The sequence below is a fragment of the Antennarius striatus genome, chromosome 12, assembly GCF_040054535.1.
Source record: "Antennarius striatus isolate MH-2024 chromosome 12, ASM4005453v1, whole genome shotgun sequence".
Classification (NCBI taxonomy): domain Eukaryota; kingdom Metazoa; phylum Chordata; class Actinopteri; order Lophiiformes; family Antennariidae; genus Antennarius; species Antennarius striatus.
This window is the reverse complement of record NC_090787.1, coordinates 18433531-18459000: the sequence shown is the minus strand read 5'-3', so window position 1 is coordinate 18459000 and position 25470 is coordinate 18433531. Positions and strand designations below refer to the sequence as shown.

Sequence of the window (25470 nt, the reverse complement as noted above, 5' to 3'; positions counted from 1 at the left end):
CCACAGCAAATAATCCGATTTGGGGGCCAATCTGCCCGTAATGCATCAGCAACTGGAAAGGCTCCAGCGCAACCCTCCCTTGGGGGGAGGGGGTGGGGGACGCATGCACCCACACAGTGATTCAGACGTGCACACATGTGGTTTCGCACACATATGAGGGTATTTCCTTAAATGGAATCCTAAGCATATTAAGATGTCCTTTTCTAAATGGAACTGGTGTCAAGGGCAAAGATACATATGTTAACAATGTGTTTCACAGAGGCCTCTCTGGTCCTGTTAGGGTGTGAAGAAGACGTCTCGCCACTGGGTTGGATACGCTCATTAATCTGAATCGAATATCACTGAAGTCTATTTTTAGTGTGTATGTGTTAAAATAAAAAATACTTTGTGTGTCAGTGGGTAATCACACAAGAAATCCCCTTCCACTTAGAGGAAAGAAAAAATGAACAAAAATGTGTGCAAGAACAAAATAATTTAAAAATGCAGAATTTCATTAAAGTAAAAAATATCTGTACAAGGATTGAATTAATTTAAAAATAATTTAAGTGTTTGTGAATATCTCTATCTATCTCTATCATTTATTTTGAAATATTAAAACACATTTGTGAGCTCAAAAAGCAAGTGTTGTACTGAATTATGTGTGCTTATATTTTAAACAATGAAATTTGAGAGAAACCTTCTGCTCAGTCTGCTCATTCTGAGCAATAATTAATTCTCATTTTTTGAAGGTACATGAACACACACAAACAGGTGATGAAAATATACAGAAAATAATAAACACACACTAAAGAGATGAGCTGGTGAAATCATAAACTCTGGTTATTCATCCCAAATAAAAGGCATGACGGAGAATGTGTGCTCTACTTATGTGAAGCAAATATGGCATCTAATATTACACCAGTAGATTTTTTTTCTGAATGGTACAGCAAGTTTATCTTAGAGAGATTGATGGATTTTGGAAAATGAGTGAATTGGTTCTGGCTTGTCTTGCTGCCCGTCTGAGGTTATACATGATATAATTCTAGAACTTCCTGTATCCATCACAAGATGAAATCTTTCTGCTAATCTGAGTGATCAGCAACTGGGTAAGCAGCACAAGCAGAGAACATTCACAGACATGGCACCAAGAGAGACAAGAAACATTTAACGGAGTCCTCCCTTTCCTCTCTGCAGCCCAAATTTAACGGTGCTGTGGCTTTTTCACGGAGTCTCTGATCTCTGGTGAAGCCCCTAAAATAGTCGTTTGTCCACATTCGGCAGGTGTGTGTGTGTGTGTGTGTGTGTGTGTGTGTGTGTGTGTGTGTGTGTGTGTGTGTGTGTGTGTGTGTGTGTGTGTGTGTGTGTGTGTGTGTGTGTGTGTGTGTGTGTGTGTGTGTGTGTGACTTTGGGAGTGAGTGTTAATATATCTGATAAATGAGTGAATGTGACATGACCTGATAGTGTAACAGTTCCTCAATGTCACTTTTTTTAATCATCAATCAGCATATGTGGACATGACAAGATGATCAGTTATGCTTCTTGGATGCTAACTTATGTGTGGTCAATTATTATGTGCTGAATTATTAATCTGTCAAAATCTGTAAATTTCCAAACCTGACGTTTAATGCTTAATGCCAAAAATGAAACAATATGCAGTTTAATCATAACATAGAAACTGATGGAAAAGTTCAGCCTTGTCACAGTTTAGAAGCTTAAAGCAATAATGAGAAGAAAAAAAACCTCAATTACTTTATCTGTGCCCCCTGAATACCCGACTAAATGTCAAGATCATACAGTCCCTCTGGGCTTAAAGGGGATGATATCAAAAGGCTTTTCTCTTGCTTTATGTTCCACTAAATAACATAGCGCTTTCTCATCATTGTCCTTCTCTGTGTTCACTTCAGCTTTTAAGTTCTTCTCCACTATGGCACAGATAGTCAGTGACCTTACCCCATTCCCACAGTTCAAAGCATCAGCCTGTGAGCCTCCATCGTACTGAGTCACAAGGATGGCCCAATCTGTGTTTAATATTGAATTTCAAACACTCCACAGATGCTGATACGTTGCCTCTTTAAAAAAACACAAAACAAAACACAAAACACTTCCAGACTGTTTTTACAGAGAGGAAAAAAAATGTGTGAAGTAGGATAATTACAAATCTGTTAAAAGTTTGCATGCAAAAGCAGCTGTGTTGTTTTATCTTTCTGAAAAGTACAACAGTTAACAGTTGGTCAAAATGCAATTTGTACTAAACACCGAACGAGCATTCAAAAAGCTCCGTTCCACGGCGCAATATCATTAAATACATATCAAGACACACGGCAGAATATGCAAATAGAGCACTTACAGCCACTAACATCAAAGCAGTCACAATAAAGCCAGCCACAAATAGAACAAAAGCATTAGTCGCAATAAGACGTGGCCCGGGGCTGAGTTAGGGCACAAATGGTTGTTGTTGATTCTTGTGGCGATAAGCTTGCTTTAGCATCACCACTGCCTGTTCACGTATACCAGTGGACTGGATTTAATCGCACTAATTACAATGCACTCAAGGCAAAACGCAACATCTACTGGAATAATCTGAGAGAAAATATCTCCAGTCCAATTTATTCTGCGCCTTTTGGTTTCCGGGGTTTGAGCAGAGGATCTGTTTTTGGTAAACGAGTGAGCGACCGGTGTCTGGTGGTTGGGTGCATGTGTCACTTTGGACTTCGTGCCATTTCTAGGACACGCTGCAGGGAGGCCGCTGATGGCGCGCATATGAGCACACATGTGTGTGTGTGTGTGGAAGAGATAGATTTTTTTTAAAAACAAAAAAGAGCCAGACACAGTGAATCAGAGCCTTAGCAACAATGATCGAGCGCCACGGTGTGAGACCAGTCTTACCTGTGGGTGGGATCATGCCAGGGGACATGAGGCCAGGAACCGAGTGGGGCATGATGTGGGGGTTCTCCGGTGATGTCACACTCTGGGTCCTCTTAGGAGGCCGCCCGGGTCTGGAACTATAGTAGAGAGAGAAGGAGAAGGTGGGTGAGAGATGAGGAGAAGATTATCAGAGAGAAGAGGAGGTTGGGGTGGGGGTGGTGGGGTGTCACTGAGGGTGGTGTTAACATTTGAAGCACTTCAGAATGCAATTCCTTTCCAAATATCTAACATGTACTGTAAATAAATTTATTTTCAAGGACAGTTGCTTTCTGCAGCTCAACATAATAGACTTCCATAACTAATTAGATTACACGGTGAATTCATTTCCTTTATTGAAGATCAACCACTTTTTGATGCATAATTCATAACCTGTACCTCGTTACCTGTTCCTCCGTATTAAAATCCCCACACTATTTGAATTGCCTCGTTTGCATATGCTAAAATCTAGTGTGCGGCCCCTCGGCCTGGAAATTACATGTTAACTTGTTATAATTATTGCAGTCAGGCCACTATTGATTTATGAGACTTTTAAAAACCAAATATGTGTAGTTCTGGTAATGAATGATATTTTAAGGTTCTTCAGGAAATTAAAAGGCAATGGCTGCCTTAGGAAATGTTCTGCTTGCTTGATTTAATGCGTGCCTTAGCTGGAAGGTGGTGTGACAGAGTGATTCAGACCTGTTGGACGGTTCTGATGGGAGAGTTTTATTACACCAAACGAGGGGCACAGATCCAGCGCTGATAAATGAGTGTGCCACCTCACTGTGGAGGAGAAAAGGCCTTCAAAGCAGATACACCCCTGACTTTCGACACATCTTACTCATTTCACTTATTAATACAGCTTGGAGTTGCAATCAATACCTACTTTGCTGGCTTATAGTTAAAAAGAAAGGGCTACGGGGTGAGAAAAAATGCAATGAGCATGTAATAAGGAGGCTTATGGAGGGATATTCTTTACGAACACAGAGCTAGACGTCTCAGCTGCAGATGAATTATGGGGACTTGACACAGGTGACATATTGACTTCATACATTATTTCACATACATTTTCAAGCTCTACTAGGATACTAAATTCTATCTAATATGGACAGAGTTTAATCCATCATTAAAACACCAAAAGGTTTCTGTGGAGGACTGACACCGCCGAGGACAAACCGGAGTCAGTTTTATAAAGACGAGGCTTGGCCGGAAATCAAACCTGCCTGGTGTCGGCTGAGCATCTGTCTTCAGAGTACGGCAGGTCTGGAAGGGCGGGGCAAAATACGCATATTATGATGTCAGTTTTTATAATTTCATATGAGGGTGAAAGTCTTTTGAAGCAAATCTCACCCTCATCATGGTTCTAATTATTTTGATGGCATGATACGGTGGTGGTAAAACAACATTGTATTATTACTTTGTTATCATTGAATTTTTATCACATGATTTTCAAAAAGATTACAGACTTGTTTTTAAGGTTCTCAAGCTGTTTATTACCAACAAATATAAAATTAATTCAAGATAACCAGCTGATGAGCCACCTTATCAACTACCGTGTGAGACTGTTTGTGTTACAGTACATTTCATTTCATTTCCCAAAGGCTCGTCACTCTGCAAAGTGAAGCTCCACAGCCTCAGTGGTTCAATTTATTCAGCCTTGTCTTGTGAAGTTTATTTACCTCAGTCCTGCTAATAGAGTGTACTCACTCTGTCTGAATGTGCTGACGTTCTCATATACTGGCACTGCAAGTTTTAGGACTAAAAGCAGACTCAACTGTCCCTTTTGAGAGAAAACACAAAAATGATAGAGGGAAGTAGCAAGAGAAGGACGGGAAGGTGGGGCAGAAGGAGAAACGAGAGCCGGTTGGACCCACGGACGCCTGGATAATTTCTATTTCTATAGAAGTACCTCTTTGATCTTATGAGAGAAGAGATCGCACACAGTTTTGCTGTCATCACTTTCACTTGTACTCTGGCTGAATTATTTATTAAAAACCTCAATAGAGGGCATGTGATGGGTAAAAGGCTTTTTAGCTACAGTGCTAAATGAAAAAACGCCCTCAAACGGACAAAAAAATGTCACATCAACCTAAGATCATGTCAAACAATGTGACTCCAGGTACAAAGATCAAGAAAGTGAAATCAATGTTTAGACTGACTTCAGAGAAATGTGTCTATGTGCTGCTACACACACACACACATGCACGCACGCACGCACGCACACACACACACACACACACACACATATATAAACAGATAGACACAAAAGTAACAAGGCAACACAACGGGAGGAAACTGCACACAGCAGGAAAGCCTCTCAGACATCAAGGTGTCTAAACTGAATTGAACATTTTATTATAGAGGGTGTGCCACGACTGGTTTCCTCTTTGATTTAAAATATTCACAGACTTGTAAATCATACAGATTGTTTGTGATGTCTCTTTTTTTGTAAATGTAATTTAGCTTCTTGAAAGCTTCAGCTGAAGCGTCCATTCACCGCTGCAGATCCACTTTGGTCGGAGCTATTCAGGCTAACAAGCCGGGTCCAGAGCGGAACCCAACCTGGCCTCGAACAAAAGGGCCAGGCTATTTATCAAGCAGCAGATGCTGATTCCCTAAATAGCTTGGCACAGAAAGTGTTTCAAACTAGGGCATTATCGCACAAAAAGATAGCACAACAGGATTTATGGCCAGAATTGTGGTACTTCTCCTGTCCAAGCCATTGTTGTGTTTTCTAATCTTTCTCGCCTGTATTTCAGTTTCTCTTGTCTGCGTCAAATTGTATGAAAAAATAAGAAACTGGGGGTTTCAAGTTGGACTTATTTGGACAATATTATTTCTGTATTGGAAGTGAGTAATGAAATAATTTCATACCCTTCTTTATTTATATTCATACTTAGGATACTCAGGCCCCTCGTATCTCTGGCTTCAATTAAGGAAACAATAATAGGCCCCACCAAATTTGGGCTGAGGCCACAAATATGTTACACATCTATTCTCTTTTTTTGTTTTGCTACCATGGTGAAAAGAAAATAGTGGTGAACTTTCCCTGAACTAGACTTCCTTTAATGGCCCGGCCTTGTGTTGACCCAAGCAGAGTCGGCTGGAACCTGATACTATCCAACACACTACACTGCGCAGGCAATCAGATTACATGGGGCCAACAATACACTCCACATGAGTCCAATTTCAGCGCTACAATGCAATAAAAGCACAATAATTAAATTCACATTCTCACCCCGTTTACAGGAAGCCAACAAGAGGTGATGGCTATTATACGAGGTATAATATCGCAGGAGATATCAGGATGGTTCTTGATCATATGGCAGAATTCTGACATCTCCCCATCAGACGCTTCTCTCTCAACGGAAGCAGTGACTGAGATCTTATTACCTCGAAGGCCGTTAATGCAGTGATTATGATCTGTTATAAATCAATTGAAACCACAAATGTAATGTTTAGTCCAAATGAGCACACACCCTTAGTGGATTTAGTTACACACAAAAATCATCTCCTCCTCCCATCTTCAGTTATCTTTAGGAATTCAAACTGATTATGTCAATAATCGGGGACAGCGGTTCACAGAGAGAATAATATTATTTCCTTGTGGTTATGATTGAGCCTTTAACCTTTTATCTCAGTCTTTTGTTTGACATTTCTAAAAGGTAAGGATGAAGATATTTATTCCATTTCCGCCTAGTCGGCCAAAACAAGGGAGTGAATCATTCTGTCTGGGACTTGTGTAAACAAAAGGCCTCCGCAGGTCTCTGCCAATCAGGCCTTATAAAATATTAACCCAATGTCATTGCCCTTTTAAAGTCTCTCACCTAGAATTCCCTAATTGTTCCTTTTCTTTATCTCTCCAGTGCAGAGAGTAAATAAATTAACAAAATAGCTTTTATCGCCCTAAGTAACCTTTTAACTGAAGGATTATCTGGGGTTTATTTTTCATTTCTCTCACAGCGATAGCGTAGCATGCCCCATTGATTGGTTTGCTGGGGTGGTGACCAGCCATGAAAACAAGGTCTTATTGATAAAACAAAGGAGCTCCTTACCTCTTAAGTGCCAGGTCAGGCAGAAATTCAGAGGCGTAAGACCATCAGGGGGCCAAGATATGCTTAGTTATTAGTTTTTTATTTTGCTCAATCAAACAGTTTAACAATATGCACAGAGTTCCATAGAGAGGTTAACTATGTTTGTAGAAAGAAAAGAGTAACACGGCTGCGGTGTGTTCCTACCAATTTAAAATTCACTCAGATAAGACGAGAGGCTGTTCGAGGGAAAGAGGTGAAATTTTCAGGTCTAATTTTAATTATTTCAGCTTTTCTTGTTTTTTCCTTTAAAAAACACATACCTTGTGGCAATAAATGTGTGTTAGTGTTGAAACACAATTAATGCCACTGTCATAAATGAACAAATATAGTTTTACTACTGTGTGACTGTTGTGTTAACATTGATGTCTAATTACTGTCAGCTGATCTGAATATAATCTCAGTTCATCTCCAGCTCGATCAGCTGATCAGAACACACCACTGGGAGCACACCCAGATATGCCGGTCTAATCAGAAGTCTTTTGTTACTTATCTACATGTTTCCTTTTAATGTTAATCATTATTTTAAAACCAAACAGCAACTATTTGACTGTTAATCATTTAGGATATTCCCCAACTAAGCCCTCTCTGGTACATCCTGAATCTTTTGCTGCTATTCTTTTTTTTTTTTTGTACCTCTAAAAAGTATAATATGGTTGCATAGGAAAGACATAATCTGAGAATGTCATCTTGAGCTTTAGTTAATTTTAATGATATATATATATATATATATATATATATATATATATATATATATATATATATATATATATATATTTCTGTTAGCCTTTCTGACACATAGATCAAACGATATGCTATCAGCTGTCAGAATTATTGACAACAAAAGCGGTTGCAGAGAAACATCTATGAGAAATCAGAATAATAATAATACGACAAAAGCACTGGAAATGACAGGAATATATGTTACCTTCAACGAAAAGGGAAAAGATGATTTATACTTCCTGCTGACCTTGGCAGTCTATTGGTTGTGATGATCATAATCTCACAGTCACAGTGTGATACATGGGAATGTATTCACTCATCCATCTTTTTCATGCATCCATCTATCCTCACCCTCATCTTGTATCTGTATTTGCATTGAACCTATTCTTGGATTATCTCAATCAGCTTCCCCTTGCACCTGTCACACACTGCCTCGCACAGGTAGCCCCATCAAGCTTATCTGATCTAGATAGCTGGATTACAACGAGTTTGTGAGTGTGACAAGAAAAAAAAACACACTTTTATTTATTAGGGGTAGGAACAGCTGCATCCGCATGAAAACTATGAAGCATTGTTACGGAACAATATATCACAGATCAAATGGTGTGAAATCAAAGGCGGGAGAGAGTTAGCATCAATCCTACTAAAACCCCTTTTAAAGTACTTGTCTGTGCTCTGATCCCTGTGTGCACTAATGTGCAGGGTTGATAGCTGTAATAGTGGAACGAGTGGGTGCCTTCCTGATTCCTTTGTCCAGACTTAGGTCTGATTATAACCACGCTGGGTGATACCAGCAGAGGAGGATGGTAGAGAGAAACCTGGAACCAGTTATGTTCTTTCCACTGTCCTCCAGCCTGTGCGATGAAACCAATGCCAGGCTTGAGTTAAAAAAACAACAACCCTGCAACAGTAGATACAAAGAGCTTACTCTAGTAATCACTTTCTATTAGTGCTGTTTGAAGCCTCTCAGCTGTGAAATAGAATCTAAAAAAGATCTAAAACACGATAAATTGCTGATTAATCCCATGCATCATTAATGTTAAAAGCTGATTTCATAATTGTATGTCCCATAACTACAGAGTCCAAGATTGTTTAGTATCACATCAACAGCCTGTGATAATGAGTAAGCAGACTTCCTACATCGCGGGAACTGATGAGAAAAGCCTAATTGGTTGACTTTTCCATGTCTAATGGATGATTCTCTTAATTAAAAAGATACTGTACCAAATGTTAGAAATCAGATAGCGCTTAAAATAAATGCAGTTAATCAAATGTATGAGAATGAGCAGTTCCAGGAAAGCCTAAATGAGATTGGTAGATATGATTTTGCTCCAATATTTATTAATTGCAAGTGCCTTTGGTTAGCAAAACAGAACAGGTCTTATCTTCAAACTGCGGGGAAATTTCATCTAACCGTTCTCACTGATCTCTCTTTTTCATGAACTGCGATGCATATGAAACAAGTCTTCAAAACAAGGCTTTAAAAACTTACCCAGTCAGGGTGCCTTTGAGGATATTTAATTAAAATCTAATCCTGCATTCATTAAGGCTCACATAAATTAAGCTGTCATTCATAAGATTTATGGATTCTCATTTGCATATTGCATACAATTCATCAATTACTCAAGTATGAAAGGAGCGCATTTCCCTTGGAGCTGCCTGCTAGCCTGCCAACATTTGAAATGAGAGAAAGAGCACGACTGTCAGGCATTCACTGCTAAACTTTTCCCCACAATGTCTGTGCACTGATTAATCTCATTTTCTAGGCATCCCTTACAAGATTGTACACAGTCCAGCTACATTTTTCAATTATTTCTCCTGTCCTCTCAACTAACTTTGAAAGCAGGACAGGCTAAATGTGGACTGGGGGCTACTTTAGTCTTTATGTATATAACATGACTTTTTGCCAGGCTAATCATAAATTAGAGAGAGGAGTTTTAGAGATTCTAATGGAAAGGAAATTTAGTCATTTTAGCGCAAATATTCAGCATGCTATAATAGCATACTTCCTGTCACATTAAGACAGGAATCCAGCAGGCATTCTGGGGGAGCGACAGAGTGAGAAAAAGATACTGGGAGAAGGCTGGACGGATGAGAGGATGAGGGAGTTGCATGGAGAAAACAAAAGAGAGGGGAAGATCTTAGTGCTAAACCAATAAAAACTCCCTTTTTGGACGTGAGGCTATGGGAAACCCAGTTTGAACTAAGTGCCTGAAACAAGCCAAGCGTGAGCACATCTAAGATAAAAGGTCAGGCAAAAACAAACAGACCACTAGCAAGGTCGAATGCAATTAATTGTCTCATTAATATGCATGGCTAATAAAGCTCAAAATCCTAAAACAAAAATCATTGTCAAGCATTCCCTTTTAATGGCTCTTATTTTCAGCTTGAGAAGAGCTGGTCTACAGGGTGTATCAATCTTGGGAGGGGTAGAGTCCCTTCACCAAACAGGCTTGGGATAACCTCAGTGTTGTATGCTCATGTCCTCCCCAGCAGACAAAGGCAGAGTTGTTCTGGTGGAGGGATTAATTGAGAATTAATCCCAGTTTCTGGCAGTGGAACAGTCCAGCAGTTAGAAGTGAAAGTCATCCTGAAGGGTAGTTAATTGGTTCCCCAAAGCATAAGCTTTGGAGAACAGAAATCAAGCTGCATTTTCATTAATCCTCCCTATTGTTTTGTGAAATTGTTGTAGAGAGTGACTTCAGATAGAGTCAATAGTTAAGGCTTTTAATTTGCTTTTAATTCTGCTAGTGGGGTGACAATTAACAAACCCCAAAGAACAATAACTGTGAAAATTATGCGTTCGATTGACTCTAAATGACTCTGAAATCAAAAACCGATAAGCAATTAATATACTGTACTCTACAAATGGTAAGTACCTCCAACATGCTTGACGCGCTCCATCTCACTCCATCTCTCCCTCCAGCTCTCTATCGCTCTCTCACCACTAAAGCTCTTGAACTTTGGGAATAGCACTACCAGATTGTCGGACGTGATTAATTTCAGGTCTAAATGGACACAACAGACAGAAAGGGTGATGTAATCATAATACAGGGAGACACAGCGACTAACAGCATAGATGGAGTAAGGAGAGAATGAGTGAGGGGGAATGAGAGACGAGGCGAAAGATGCAGACAAGAGAGAAAGCAACGACACACAAACACTCCAAGTTCAAGCTAAACAGGAAGGCCGTGGTGATTAGCATTAATTGCATTGAGGATTGGAATCCTGTGTGAAACATTAAACAAAAATTATCTACTGTTTATTCACTTTTCTTCCTAATTTTCTTTTTTTCCATAATTAATGAAAAGTAAATACGTGGAGGAGTCTACAAATGATCCCGGAGGAAAAGAAATGTTTACATATCAGGAAAAAATGTTCCTGTCTTCCCTCTCGTTCTATCTCTGTATACATGGAGAGGTTAAGGCTCCAGCCTGCTCCTCACTCTTTCCCAGTGTTCCCCTATAAGCAGTAACAGATTCTGTTCCCTGAGTGGTGACTGCTTTGGGTGTTTGCATATTTAGATACGAGCAGACCTGTTTATGCAGCCCCGTTTGAGTTCATTCCAACGCGAGCTCTGATCAAGCTGGCCAGCTGTGCTATAAATGCTGTTTACAACAATAACATCGTGGTTAACAGAGAAGTGCCTAGCACGCAAACACACACATGCATGAGCGCATGCACACACACACTCTTCACAAAGAGACAGAGAGAACTTCAGAGGAAAACACCAGTCTGCACATTCCCAGACGAGCATTTGGACCAAACTGCAGATAAATCAAAGTAGGACTCATCTGAAAGACATGTAAGAATTGGATTCCATCTGTCTACATTCTCTGTTATCCTTCAGGAAGAATTTCTGACTGTGAGCAAGGAGTGCTCAAGGAGGAATGATAGGAAATAAAACTGGAGCCGTACACTGGTGTGGGCCAAATTGAAGGTGGCACATAACAGTTACACACTTTATTCCTGATGAGTGACGGGCATTGAGTGCAGAACATAATGTCAGGCTCGCTGATAGTCCAACAAACAGGGCAATTGTAGATGACATGCTGCCACGCCATGCGCAAATAGAAGTTTTCTCTTAAAAGCTTAATAAAAGCTAGAAAACAATTCATTTAATCCTGGCAGGAGAGCAAATAGACCTGCTCAGCAGATAGCAGAGAGGCTGCCGGTGTCCTCCCGCTTGATGATATAATTCTTAATGTACAGCCTGACTAGACATAAATCTCTACCTAAGCATCACCTCACTTGAATTCTTTTTCTCTCTCTCTCTCTCATGATGAATTGTTCGCTACATCTCAGAGACTAAAACCCTTCAACCTCTTCAAACCCGGGTTTCTAATAACGCGTAGGTGTTGGGGAGAGGTGACAGCATGATGAATATCACAACAGACAGCTCCAATATGGGACAATTTTACCAGATCGATATCTCACTGCAATATCAGAGAAAAGGAGCTGATATTAGTCTACACAGTGTATTACAGATGGGGTACATTTCTTCTCCCTGCACTCCCAGTGAACCTAGGCTATATTTTATCCATGTCAGCAATGGTTTATACACTCACAAATGCGCTGGAAACTAATCATAGCATAGTAGCCACGCCAGATTCATCAGCTAAAAATGATCTATACATGCCTGTAACCCTTTTATTCAACAAGACGACGGACTTGCAAATAAACTGCGAATCACATCAGAGGATGTTACAGATCATTATTTCTGATGAGAACAAATGTTTTGTCACATTCTAATGGAACAATCACGGGTCTCATGTGGGAGCGTCTGGAAGGAAAGAAGACCACAAATTAAGGTTTATTTGAGTGGAAAGGTTAAATAACATTACAATGTAGGATGCAGATATCAAAAAACTATTCAATATAGTTAAAATATCAAAGAGAACTTTAATGTCGGAATTTCGCCTCATTTAAAACAGCAAGTCCACAAATACTAACACTTATTGAAGAATATAGATTTTAAAAAGGCTATTTGTCTCGTAAAATATTCAAATACATTTTGTTGTGTTTTCAAAATCCTGACAGCTCAGGGTTCCAGGCTGTAACTCCCAGGAAAAATCTAACTCCCACCAGGATTTTAATATGTGATTCCTTTTTTTGGCCGCATCCTTTTTAAAAGCTTTAATTTCATCCAAAAGTTAGTTTTGGATGAATCCCAAAAAAAAAAAGTATCCTATTCCCTCACCTAGTGGCAAGGTAACACCCAAGAGGGCCTGTTTTTTACCGCTTTACTGGTAGCGTCTCAATATTTTTATTAACGTTACAGTAAATTCATGTTCAAAGTTGTAGAAGTTAATTACAGTATTTTCCGCACTATAAGGCGCACTGGACTAAAAGGCGCACCCTCAATAATTTGTTTGTTTTATAATGTATTTCATATATAAGGCGCACCGGACTAAAAGGCGCACAAAATAAAAAGTATATAAAATTTATTTGATAAACTGCAGCGGCTGTAGTTGCGCAATCCGTCCACTAGAGAGCCGCACTGCTCAGGCAGTAATGATTGGATTCATGACTTCCTGACTACCTTTGAATGGCCCCTGTTGTTATGTCAATAAGCCATTCTGAGGCCCCGTCCACATGATAATGGATTTTTTAAAAAACGGAACTTTTTAAAAACGCATCGAAAATGATTCGCGTCCACACGACAGCGTTTTTAAAAAAATCTCCGTCCACACATAAACGCGGCAGTGCATTTTTGAAGACGGCTATAAGCATGCCAAACCATGTGGTGGCAGTATTGAGTCAAATTTTATCCAATAGGATATCTGCGTTGTCGTGTGGATGGGAGGCATAAACGCAACAGAAAAGTTGCATTTTTAAAAAAAATCTGTCATCGTGTGGACGGGGCCTTAGTCTCATCAAGAAAACCTGATCACTTGATCACTTTGCCATCTTAGAAAGAAGTCAACTGTCATGATCACTCCATTCCTGCAGTCTGCTCCACAGTTTCCACTATCCCACCTCCCAGCCTGACCACACCTGCCGCTGATCACCCACACCTACAGCCCATCTGCAATCAGTCCGGTATTTAAACCCACGTCTCATACTCAGTCTCTGCCAGATTGTAATCGACCCATGTCTTACTCTCCAGCGTGCTACTCCGGATTGCCTGCCCGATCACGACCTGTTTCGTTCCTGGACTCTGCCTCTCGCCTGCCTCCCAGCCAACCTACCCGCCCTTCGTCCACGGATTCTGCCTCATCTCTCTGTGCCGGTAAACCTGACCCTCGCCAGTGCAACGACTCTACCTCCTGTTCCAGCCCCGGTAAATTGGCTAGCCTTCCGTCCCTTGACCTCGTATCCTGCCTGCTCACTTTCTCTGGAGGGATCCTTTGTGTCTCTAGCGTGCTCCGCTGGCATAGTGGTTACCTGCCTGCCGCCTGGGAGACCCAGGTTTGATTCCCACTCCGCCCGGCCTGAAAATAAACCTTGTTGAATTTACTCCTGTCTTGCCTCTTTGTGCTGCACCTGGGTCCTGTTCGCACCCCGTGACAGTACAATCTGGCCAGTAATGGACCCAGCACACAATCCCACTTCCACGAGTTGCACAGGCAGTGTGAGCTCCCTTTCCGAAGCGGGGTCCGGCCACACTGCAGTCGCTGACGTCCTCCGAGAGCATGAGGTCCGTTTCTCCACCTTGGAGAGCAAGCTCGACGCTGCCTTCGCAAACATCTTGGCACGTCTGGATGTCATGGGGGTCGGCATCGGGTCACCACCACCAGCGGAGGGCACGGCGGCACAGAACGTTCCCACTCCTTTCTCTGGGGTCCACCCTTCCAACACTGACACATTTGCTCCTGAACCCCGGGTGGGAACGCCTGAATGGTATTGAGGAGATCCTGAGACCTGTGGTCCTTTTTTGACTAACTTTCCCTGCTGTTCTCTCTTCAGCCCCGCACTTTTGCTTCCGAACAAGCCAAGGTGGCTTTCACCATCAACCACCTGACGGGGCGGGCGCGACTGTGGGGCACTGCTGAGTGGGAGAGGCAGTCTCCCGCTTGTGCCTCCTTCCAGCTCTTTTCGAAGGAGTTGGGCAAGGTTTTTGGATTGGGGTCTTCCAGGTCAGAGACGGATCGGGGACTACTGGGCATGCGCCAAGGGAATCAGACGGTGGCAAGTTACTCCATAGATTTCCGTACCAAGGCCAGTCAGAGCGGCTGGAACTCTACAGCCCTGGTTGCCACTTTTCTTCACGGCCTGGCGGGTTACATCAAGGATGAACTGGTTTCTCACGAGGTGCCTACTTCACTGGATGGGGTCATTGACCTGGCGACCCGGGTTGATCGTCGCATCCAGGTCCGGAGGCGGGAGAGGCGCCAGGAGGCCATCCGACATCAGTCATCAGCTTCATTCGGCCGGAACTCCCCCAGCTCACCTCCCTTGACAGACCGGCTGTCGGAGAAGTCAGAGCCAATGGAGGAGTTGGGTCGCACTTCCCTCGCCCCAGAGGAATGCCAACGTCGTCTTCGCTCCAGGCTATGTCTGTATTGTGGGGAGGGAGGCCACATGGTAGCCACATGTTCAGCAAAAGGCCGTGCTCACCCGTAATCGGGGAGATACTAGTTAGCTCAACCAAGATACAGTCTCCCCCCGACCAGAAACCGCTGCTCCAGGTCCGTCTTCTCCTGCCTGAGGGATCCCACTCCTTAGTTGCCCTGATAGACTCTGGTGCACAGGCCTGCATTATCAGCGAAGAGTTGGCACGGCAACTGAAGCTTAAACGGGTCCCTCTAGCTCAGCCAAACTGGGCACCATCAGACACCAGACCTCCCCAGTTCCCATGTTACTTTCAGGCAACCACCATGAACTCATTCAGTTCCACATCCTGAATCATCCTGGTCTGCCTCTCGTCCTGGGCTTCCCGTGGCTCCGGCGTCACAACCCCCACGTCGATTGGGAGGCTGGAACCATCCTGGAGTGGGGGGTTTCCTGTCACCTCACCTGCCTTCGTCAAGGGACGACGCCTCAGTTGTCCCCGTCACCCGCCACCGACCCTCCTGACCTGACCGGGGTTCCCCTGGAATATCACGACTTCCGGCAGGTCTTCAGCAAGGCCAAGGCGTTGTCCTTGCCTCCTCACCGGCCGTACGACTGTGCCATCAACCTGCTCCCAGGCACCTCCCCTCCCAAGGGAAGGTTGTACTCCGTCTCTCAGCCAGAGCGACAGGCCATGGAGGAGTACATCAACGCCTCGTTAGCCGCCGGGATCGTCCGGCCTTCCTCCTCCTCAGCCGGGGCTGGGTTCTTCTGCTTGGGGAAGAAGGACAAGTCCCTGCGCCCCTGCATTGATTATCGGGGTCTGAACGACATCACGGTATAGAACCGGTATCCATTGCCCCTAATGACCTCTGCATTTGAACTCCTGCAAGGGGCCCGGCTATTCAACAAGCTAGACCTCCGCAACGCCTACTATCTGGTCCGCATTCGTGAGGGGGACGAATGGAAAATGGCCTTCAATACTCCTGTGGGACATTATGAGTATTTAGTGATGCCTTTTGGGCTCACGAACGCCCCGGCCGTATTCCAGACGCTGGTAAACGATGTACTCTGGGACATGCTTAACAGATTTGTTTTTGTCTACCTTGACAACATTTTGATTTTTTCCCAGTCTACCCAGGAGCATGTTCAGCATGTCAAGGCAGTCCTTAAGAGACTCCTGCAGAACTCCCTGTTTGCAAAGGCTGAGAAATGTGAGTTTCATGTTTCATCGATCTCCTTCCTGGGTTACAGCATCTCCCCAGGGAGGATCCAGATGGACTCGTCCAAGGTCTCTGCCATCACCGAGTGGCCCAAGCCAGACTCCCGAAAGCAGGTGCAACGATTCCTTGGGTTTGCCAACTTTTACCGGCGATTCATCCGCAACTACAGCTAGGTGGCGGCCCCCCTCACTGCGCTCACCAGTTCAAGGGTCTCCTTCTCCTGGACACCCGAGGCAGCTGCCGCCTTCCGCGCCCTCAAGGAACGGTTCACCACAGCCCCCATTCTTCGGATGCCGGACCCAGACCGGCAGTTCATCGTGGAGGTGGACGCCTCGGATGTCGGGGTTGGGGCCGTCCTCTCCCAGAGGGCAATCTCCAACCAACTTCTCCCGCCACCTCTCCCCTGCCGAGCAAAACTATGACATTGGTAATTGCGAACTGTTAGCTGTTAAGCTGGCATTGGAGGAGTGGCGGCACTGGTTGGAGGGGGCCAAACATTTCTGGTTTGGACCGACCACAAGAACTTGGAATATATCAGCACAGCAAAACGCCTGAACTCTCGCCAGGCCTTGTTCTTTACCCGTTTTAACTTTTCCCTTTCTTATCGCCCCGGCTCTAGAAATGTCAAACCTGATGCCCTGTCCCGGCAGTTCCAGAAAGGTGAAGAGGCCACGGCGGAACCAGCGACCATTCTTCCTTCTTCCTGCGTGGTTGCCACCCTCACCTGGGGCACTGAGGAAAGAGTCCGGGCCGCCACTGAGGGCCAGCCGGGACCCAGTGCCTGTCCCGATAACCGCCTGTTTGTCCCAGCTGACCTCCGCACTGAGGTTTTGGAGTGGGGTCATTCATCCAGACTGGCGTGCCATCCAGGGGCTCTCAGGACCCAGGACCTTCTTCACCAGCGCTTCTGGTGGCCGTCTCTGGAAAAGGACGTCAGGTACTTTGTTAAGGCCTGCCAGGTCTGCAACCGACACAAGGCGTCCCACCAGGCTCCCACTGGTCTCCTGCAGCCTCTGCCTGTACCTCAGCGCCCCTGGTCTCACGTCTCATTTGATTTTGTCACCGGCCTGCCAGCCTCCGAAGGTAACACTCTCATCTGCACCATTGTAGACAGGTTCAGCAAAATGGCTCATTTTGTCCCTTAGCCGAAACTTCCCTCTGCCAAGGAGACCGCTCAACTGATGACACAGCACATCTTTCGTATTCATGGACTGCCCCTGGATGTGGTGTTGGACCGGGGTCCCCAGTTTGCCTCTGCATTCTGGAGGGAGTTCTGTCGCTCACTTGGTGCCACCGCGAGTCTGTCCTCGGGTTTTCACCCACAAACCAATGGTCAGCGGAACGAACTAACCAGGACCTGGAGGTCGCTCTGCGCTGCATGGTCTCTCGGGAGCCCGCCTCTTGGGCTTCCCATTTGCTGTGGGTTGAGTATGCCCACAATTCGCTGACCAGCTCCGCCACCGGTATCTCACCCTTTCACTGTGTGTATGGTTACCAACTGCCTCAGTTTCCTGCCCTGGACGCCGAGGTCTCCTGCCCCTCTGCCTCTGCTCACGTCCGCCGCTGCCGTCAGGTGTGGTCCAGGGCCCGCGACACCCTACTCCGGACCGGGGAGCGCTATGCCACCGCTGCTAACCGCCGCCGGACTCCTGCACTCCTGCGTCCAGTCGGAGGGGAGGTGCAGCTATTTGCTGCTGTGTGTCCTAAACAATTTTTTAACTAGTTTTTAATGTCAGGCTGGGAACTTACTGGTAAATACGACGCTGTTTTACTATTAGAACTGACTTTAACGTCGGTGTCTCACCGCCGTGAATCTCACAGCATGTCGCTGCAGACAGAATACACAAGCCTGAATGTGCCCCTCTGCCGCCCGCTCAGAGCTATCAACTACATTTGTAAATCAATTGCAGCACAACCGTTGGCACATTTATCTAGCAGTGACTGCTCTTGAAATTTCAGAAAAGACTGGAAGTTCAGTTTTGAGGGTCTTTCATTCACCTTTATGCCAGTTTCTCCGTGTGTTTCCACAGACTAATAGAATGGACCGTCGCTAGATTCCAGATAACAGCACAATGGCATTTTTAAGACCAATTAAGTTTAAAGTGGGTTATTTTCGACGCCAAATAGTTAGGAAATACTGAGATCAGTCAGTCAGTCAAACTTTATTGATAGAATTGTTGAAAGTTCCTTATGTTTTGCTACGTAATCACCGGTGCTCCTACAGTCTGCTTTGGTGACGCCCCTTGAAAACCGTTGTTAGGGGGCGTGGGCCTGAGTGCCTTGTGAGGGGGCTCCTCTGGTGGCGGAGTGCGACATGACTGGCGGCCAGACTGCCGGTTTTTTTTCAGCGATCATGTTTTTAACCAATATTAATATGAATATTAATCCATATATAAGACGCACCAGATTATAAGGTGCACTACGGGTTTATGAGAAAATTTTGGGCTTTCAGGTGCGCCTTACAGTGCGGAAAATACGGTAGTCAGTAATACATTTCATCTTGCAATTAGAACGCTATAGCGCTAACACTACCACAGTAAAGATGAACAGCAGATTAATTTCTAATTTAATCTGTGACAGTGTGTTTTCACAGATAAAAAGAAAAATCTATACAAAAGTATTATGATTTTATTTCACCATAATAAAACTTTTTTAGCCTGTTACATGAAAAACATAATAACTTCTAATTTGAGTTGACAAATAAATTCATACACAAACAACATTTATTAAACTCTAGACGGGTTAAAAAATCACTAATACTAAACAACTGATGTGGTTTTATCTTGTCAAGCTGTGTTAAGGCAATGGGAGTTTGAGGAAACATGATGACATACTGTAGTTTTGTATTTTTTGTGCATTTGTAGGAGGAGGGGGAAGGGGAGATATAGCGGAAGGAGAGAGTGCAGATATTACTGATATCTCCCCTCCTTAAGGGCCTGGGCTGGGGCTCCTCTTCTGACATCTACAATAGGATCAGTCTTTTTGTGAGTGTCCAAGTTCCTGAAGGGTTGTTAATGGAGTACAGTGTCCCTACTGCAGAGCATCTGTCAGCGTTTCATTGGCTCCTGATAAACATATATTGCATAAGGGTCAACCAGAGTGTGCAGCCTCGCCCCACATTGGGAGGGGAGCCTGATTTTGGGTTTGTATTATGATGGTCAAAATTAGCTCACAGAGGAAGGAGTAAGAGGGACAAAACCAGACCTGTGGACTATCCTGTCTGACATCAGAGAAAGCCTCTGACTGTGAAGCAGCTCAGCAACCATTGCATTGTTTTCAAGTGATCTGAGCAGACAGGAGGATTCTTGGGTCAACATCTGAGATAAGCTTGCATAGCTCTGTTGTTTTCTTGTAGACTAGGCCCAAAAAGTACCAAAAAAAAGAGAGAAATACATCTCATAATTAAAATCATTTTTCACCACTACTGAATAAATGAGCCCACAGCTGGGACGCTGGGTACACAAAGTCCCTTTGATCATCCTGTGGCAGTGGAGAGTCCCATGGAGTATAGGACCAGGCTGATCTTAGATAATAATTGGGAGACATCAACTTCAGATAGCACTAATAGAGTGAGATTTCAGTGATCAAAAGTACATACTCAACTGTAGAAGCAAGTTTGCTTCTTTTTGGAGGGGTTATTATACAATGCTCTGGTTGCACTCCCCATAGCCAGCTACTCAGATTGCTAGTATGCTCAGCTTTGGTGTTGGACGGAACGATCTGCTGCATGACGTTCAGCGCCGGAGAGAAGTGTTACTGGAGTATAAAAGCTATTTCCCCCTGAGTGAGTAATTGGTTACCATGACCATTAATCAGTTAATCTTCTCTTTTTACCCCTTCTCTTCAAAAGCGAAATATCAGAGGTTCAATAATTAAAAACGTGTCAGGTGAAAGTCCAGTGTGCTTCCTCACACTGTATGTTCTCACATTCCCTGCTTTGTTCATCTTATTAACCTCCTCTCTACTCACTGCGCCTTTAAATGAAATCTTTAGCCCCTTACATGTGAAATTAAAACTGCCCTCCCTTGAGCGTTTTTAATTATTCTTCTTCAGGAGAAACTTCCACTTCCACTTTTGTCAGGGCGGCCTTCTTTCTTCCCAGTTGCCCTTTCCTCGCTCCCACTCACCGGCCAGTTCTGTCATGCTTCACTCCTCCCTCCAGCTCATTGCTGCCCTTTCTTTTTTCTCTTTTGCTCTTCTTCAGCAGGTCTGTTTAATTCTCACCTTGCTCTGCCCTTGTCATCAAGCCATTGAAGCCCAAAGCCAGAAGCAAGGGAGTGTTTACTCATTTCCCTACAACATTACCCCTCCTATTAATCACTAGATGGGAACTTCTGGACACTGAGGCCCCGTCCACACGATGCCGGAACTTTTTGAAAACGCAACTTTTTTGTTGCGTTTACGCCTTCCGTCCACACGACAACGCAACTTTTTGAAAACGCTGGCCGAGGTGGATTTTTTAAAAAAACGCTGGGTCTGTGTTGTTGTGTGGACGGTGTATCCGCAACTTTTTAAAAACGCTGACGTCTTGCCTGCGACGGAAACCGCTGTGACGTCATATTTATGGGCCCATGTGTACAAACATGATGGATGTACGAACCTTGTTGATGGCAGCATTCAGCGTTTTGTGACAACAAAACACGGATGATTCCTATTGGATAAAATTTGACTCAGTACTGCCACCACATGGTTTGGCATGCTTATAGCCGTCTTTGAAAACGCACTGATGCAGATTTTTTGAAAACCCTGTTGTGTGAACACAATCGTGTGGACGCAATCGTTTTCGATGCGTTTTCAAAAAGTTGCGTTTTCAAAAAAATCCGTCATCATGTGGACGGGGCCTGAAACATCTCTGCAGTCATTGCCTCTTATTCTAACACAGCCAACTTTAAAGAACTCGCATTCTGAAAATGATCATGTAAAATTTTACGGACACAGAGTGCTCTGTGAGGACCAAAGCCTGATCAGCCTATCCAAGTAAAAAACCCTCATATTATGCTGAAGCTTTCAATTTGTCCAACATTTTAAAAATAAGCTTCAAAATATGTGCTTGTGAAAATGAATGTAGGTATAACTCCAGAGTTGAAGTAAACATGAGCTGGTTGACATTGAAATGCATGATGCATTACATGCACACAGGACGGGCAGAGGTTAGTGTCTCTAATTAATCAAATTTAATTGCATGTAAATTGTATTTTAAATGCAGATGAGGAAAAAAGTTTTTTGAGGAGGAGAAGTCACCCTCTTACTCGTCACTTGTTCTATTCATTGAGATCAAAGAGTTACAAATACAGCTGCTGTCCAATAGCAAGTAAATATAAATAGCATAAAAAATAATTGATCGTGTTAGGCCACTGGAAACAAGTAAAATATGAAGAACAGATGAGGGAGAATGGTAACATTTCCACTGCTGTGAACGAGCTACAGCTGCTGCAAAGGATTCTTATGAAATTCAATTAACGCACAAACAGCTTTCCTTTTCTCTCCTGCCCTAATTCCCACATTCCTGCTGAAATGACTGCATTCCCAGCGATTATGCTAACCACTTGGAGTGCACCATAAATTCACAGGTCTGGGAAAGGCTGTAACGAGAGCTCCTTAAATATGGGAAGGAGACGTTTGAGAAGATGGATTGCCGTGGGCTAGCAGCCGACCGGCAGTGAGGAAGGCGAACTTGTTTGTGAAAAACATTCTAGTGGCTGCTGCTCTGCCTCTAATCAGGCTATGGACAAAAGCAGCATTATCATTAATGATTGAATCCCTCCTTTTCCGGCTCTCTTAATTTTCTTCTATTTCTGCCTTCGCCCCATGTTCTTCTGCAATTGCTGTTTTACTGGACAGCCCAAGGCGTTCAGGCTACATGTGTGCTGCCCTAAACATTGAAAAAAAATCTGAAATTCAAATAAATGACTAATGTAAATAGTTTGGAGAGAGTTTACCCAGCGAACAATGGCCCGTTATGAGACACAAGTGTGACACAGTAAGGGAGAGCAGGACTGCTAGTGTGGGGAGTGGAGCGGTGGGGGTTGGAGGGATGGTCCAACACAATGTGGCCCTTCTCCTAAAGCAACTTGTTATCAGGCGCTACGCAGAGCCCCCCATTCAATCTGCATTTAAATACATTTCAGTCCACTCGCTCATTTGCATTCATTTCTCCCATTATATTTGAAAATGGCCAAATGTCTAGCCAGCACAATGTGAGAGCCTATCACTGGCCAGGGGAAGCCCACACCTGATGCCAATATAACCCGCTTGGATCTTTTTATTGCCATGGCTTGATCTGACAACTCCAGCTCTTCCCCATCCAGGAGACTTTTCAATTGGATCTGCTCGTGGTGACAAAATTGTTTTGCTCATTGAGTGTTTCTTTCTCCCCACCCCTTTCGTCTGGGTGTCTATTTGGGAGCCATGGGAAAAGGAGAGGCAAATGATTCTCAGTGGCTTCTGATTTCCACTATTTGTTCAGCATTAGGCCCACTTATCTCTGAAAGAAAAAGCAACATGTGGAGAGAAAGTGACAGGCAGAAACCCAGCCTCGCTAACAGGCCTATTGTGTGCTGAAGATCTGCATTCAAACATGAGGGGCCTTCTATCCCCCACCTACCCCCCCCCTCTTGCTCTCTCACTATAAAACACACACATACTTGTGCATAGACCTCTGTCGCATTCAATTACTGCTGCTAATCTGTACTGCAATGGAGAGTAAATATTTCATTACTTTTTCAAATAAACAGTTGGTCTGAGCCCATGAAGTGTCATCCATCCTGTGAAAAGAGCGATGACGTTCACATTCAATTACACCAAAAAACAGACGAGCTTCTGAAGAGGAGGTTTTTTTTGTGCCGAGAGCGTACCACTGAAATCATTAGACTTGGTCTGAACATCTTGAGATGAAAAGTTGAGTGGAGAACCCATCATTTACACTATAGCACCCTTTCACATGGCCCAAAAACATTCTGTGAGTGCTGCCTCCTCCTCCTCCCCTTCCTCATCCTCAATAATGCGTCTCCCTCCTATTATGTCTCACAGAAGAAAGTTCATCAGAGTTATAGTCTACGCAGCTCAACAGGGACACACAACGCTGTTTTGTCCGTGACATACTAAGTACTGTTGTGTGAGATTAGCAGATGAAATAATGCAAGCAGCGGGAAGGGCAGGAGGGGAGGGAGACTGGTGGGGGGTTGACAGAAAGATCCCAGAGTCTACTGCTCATTAATCACTGCAGCGTCTTTGACCTTTCATTTGCCAAGGGCACAAAAAGAGGAGGAGGAGGAGGGTGGCCACGGCTGCTAACACTGCCCAGGAAAGAGGGATCATGAGCAGGAATGAAGGGAAGAGGCTGGAGAAGAAGCAAAAAAAAGATGACCAAGATATTGTGTGGTGATAGAGAGATATGTTGATGTCCAGAGAAGAAATCACAACACATTCTTAATGAAGAGTGAAATTAATCAGCTTCACAGGCTGTTAGATGAATCAGGCATTTCCCAGCCCCTAGGTGGTATCAGCTGCTCTGCTTTGCTTGCCAGGACTGATAAAGACTGATAGGCCCCTTGCCCATTTACACATGTTATTAAAAGAATTACAAAGATGTCTGCTCAGCTCCCCCCATTCGCACCAGCCTGGGTTTTGGGAACCGGGTGCTGGAAATGGCAGGGGGGTGTGACATTAGCGTCCCACGTATTTTTAGCGTCTGGATGCTCAGCTCTTAGTTACCAGGTGGGGACGGTATCAGAAGTGGTGCTGGTGTGAAAAGCTTGCCACACTACAGCGATGGAAGAGAGGCTTCTCTTTCACTCCAGTGGAAAAAATGTGAAGACGGCAGAGAGAGATTGTGCAGCTGTAAAAAGCTGGAGTGTGATCCCACTCTCAACACGTTGATTGATATGTAGAACGATTCCTGTCATATATCATTACATCCCTATTGTCTATTGTAACTTGGAAAAACACTCCTGTAATTAGACACTGAAATCTCAATGTTTCATAATGAGAGCGTGATAAAAAAATTTCTGGTCTAAATAATTAAGATATAAATAAGCACAGGAGAAAATGAACTGTTAATGTCACCCAATCAAGTGAAAATAATGGCAATTACAGAATCAATAGACGGGACATGGGGCATTACAAGTGTGAAATAGTTTAACATCAAATATGGTTGGTAGTTATTAAAAACAGTTAAGCTTATTTTTAACCCTAATTGATGTTCAAGGTTAATCTAATCAGACCAATTGTACCTCTAAAGAGCCTGCTCCAATTTAATTGGCTATTTTTATTGCCTCAGCGAGATTTTAATTGAAACCAAAGGGAACCTAACAACAACTGTGACATGCGATGTCTTGGGGATAGTTATAAATATGTGACAAAATATTTGCATTATTAATGTGATTTCTTAATGCATTATTGTAACATGTCCCCCCGAAACACAGAGATATTACTTTATGCAACAAGGGGGGGGGGGGGGGCAAATAAGGAGGAGAAATAATTTCATCCTGAATATGTCAACAAAATATTACAGAGACATTTCCTCATGACTCCGGGCTAATGTAGAGATTTAAATCATTAACATTCAAATGAAAAATCTGTATTTGTCAAAAGAAGAGCTGGAGGTTGTGCACAGCGGCACAAGCGCTTAAGAGGCACACATCCGGGCTGGTGTTAACCAAGCTGTCAGCACGTTTAAATATTTTGAGAGCTTTGAGATGAAGCGATTCAAGAATAATGTTACCACCTACATCAGGAAAAATGATGAGACTGTGAAAAAATGTCACTGATTCAAAAGAAGTGATCCCATTGTGTCTGACACCGGCGTGAACACCAGCAGGAGACTCCTGGATCAAATTCTGCATGGCAGCAGCAGCCATTGATGATATCGATCAGAATCACGGCTCCTTCCACTTTGCATGAGCCCTCAGTTGGAACTGTGAAACGTGCTTCCTCTCGTCATCAGAAATATCCGTATGAAAGTCTCTTTTTTGTCCCACGTGGCGGAACTGTGATATTAGAGGTAAAAGGCTTATTAATTGCATGCCTGCTTCCTGCTGACAGATCCACGGAGACCT

At 43.7% G+C, this 25470-nt stretch overlaps 1 protein-coding gene across 6 annotated transcripts in view; it reads right to left on the bottom strand.

The window, feature by feature from the left end:
* Positions 1-25470, bottom strand: part of dachd (dachshund d) — a 97923-nt gene that overhangs the window by 41488 nt on the left and 30965 nt on the right. For 4 of the 6 annotated variants that reach the window (XR_011037755.1, XR_011037756.1, XM_068330283.1 and 1 more), the window contains exons 2-3: positions 3583-3666; positions 2866-2981 (exon numbers count right to left, since the gene is read on the bottom strand). Coding sequence is in view for 4 of the 6 variants with exons in the window: in XM_068330283.1 (XP_068186384.1) it covers positions 2866-2981; positions 3583-3666 (200 nt within the window). In the remaining 2 variants the exon portion in view is untranslated. The remainder of the gene's footprint in view (positions 1-2865; positions 2982-3582; positions 3667-25470) is intronic. The other 2 variants (XM_068330285.1, XM_068330284.1) reach the window with 1 other exon arrangement.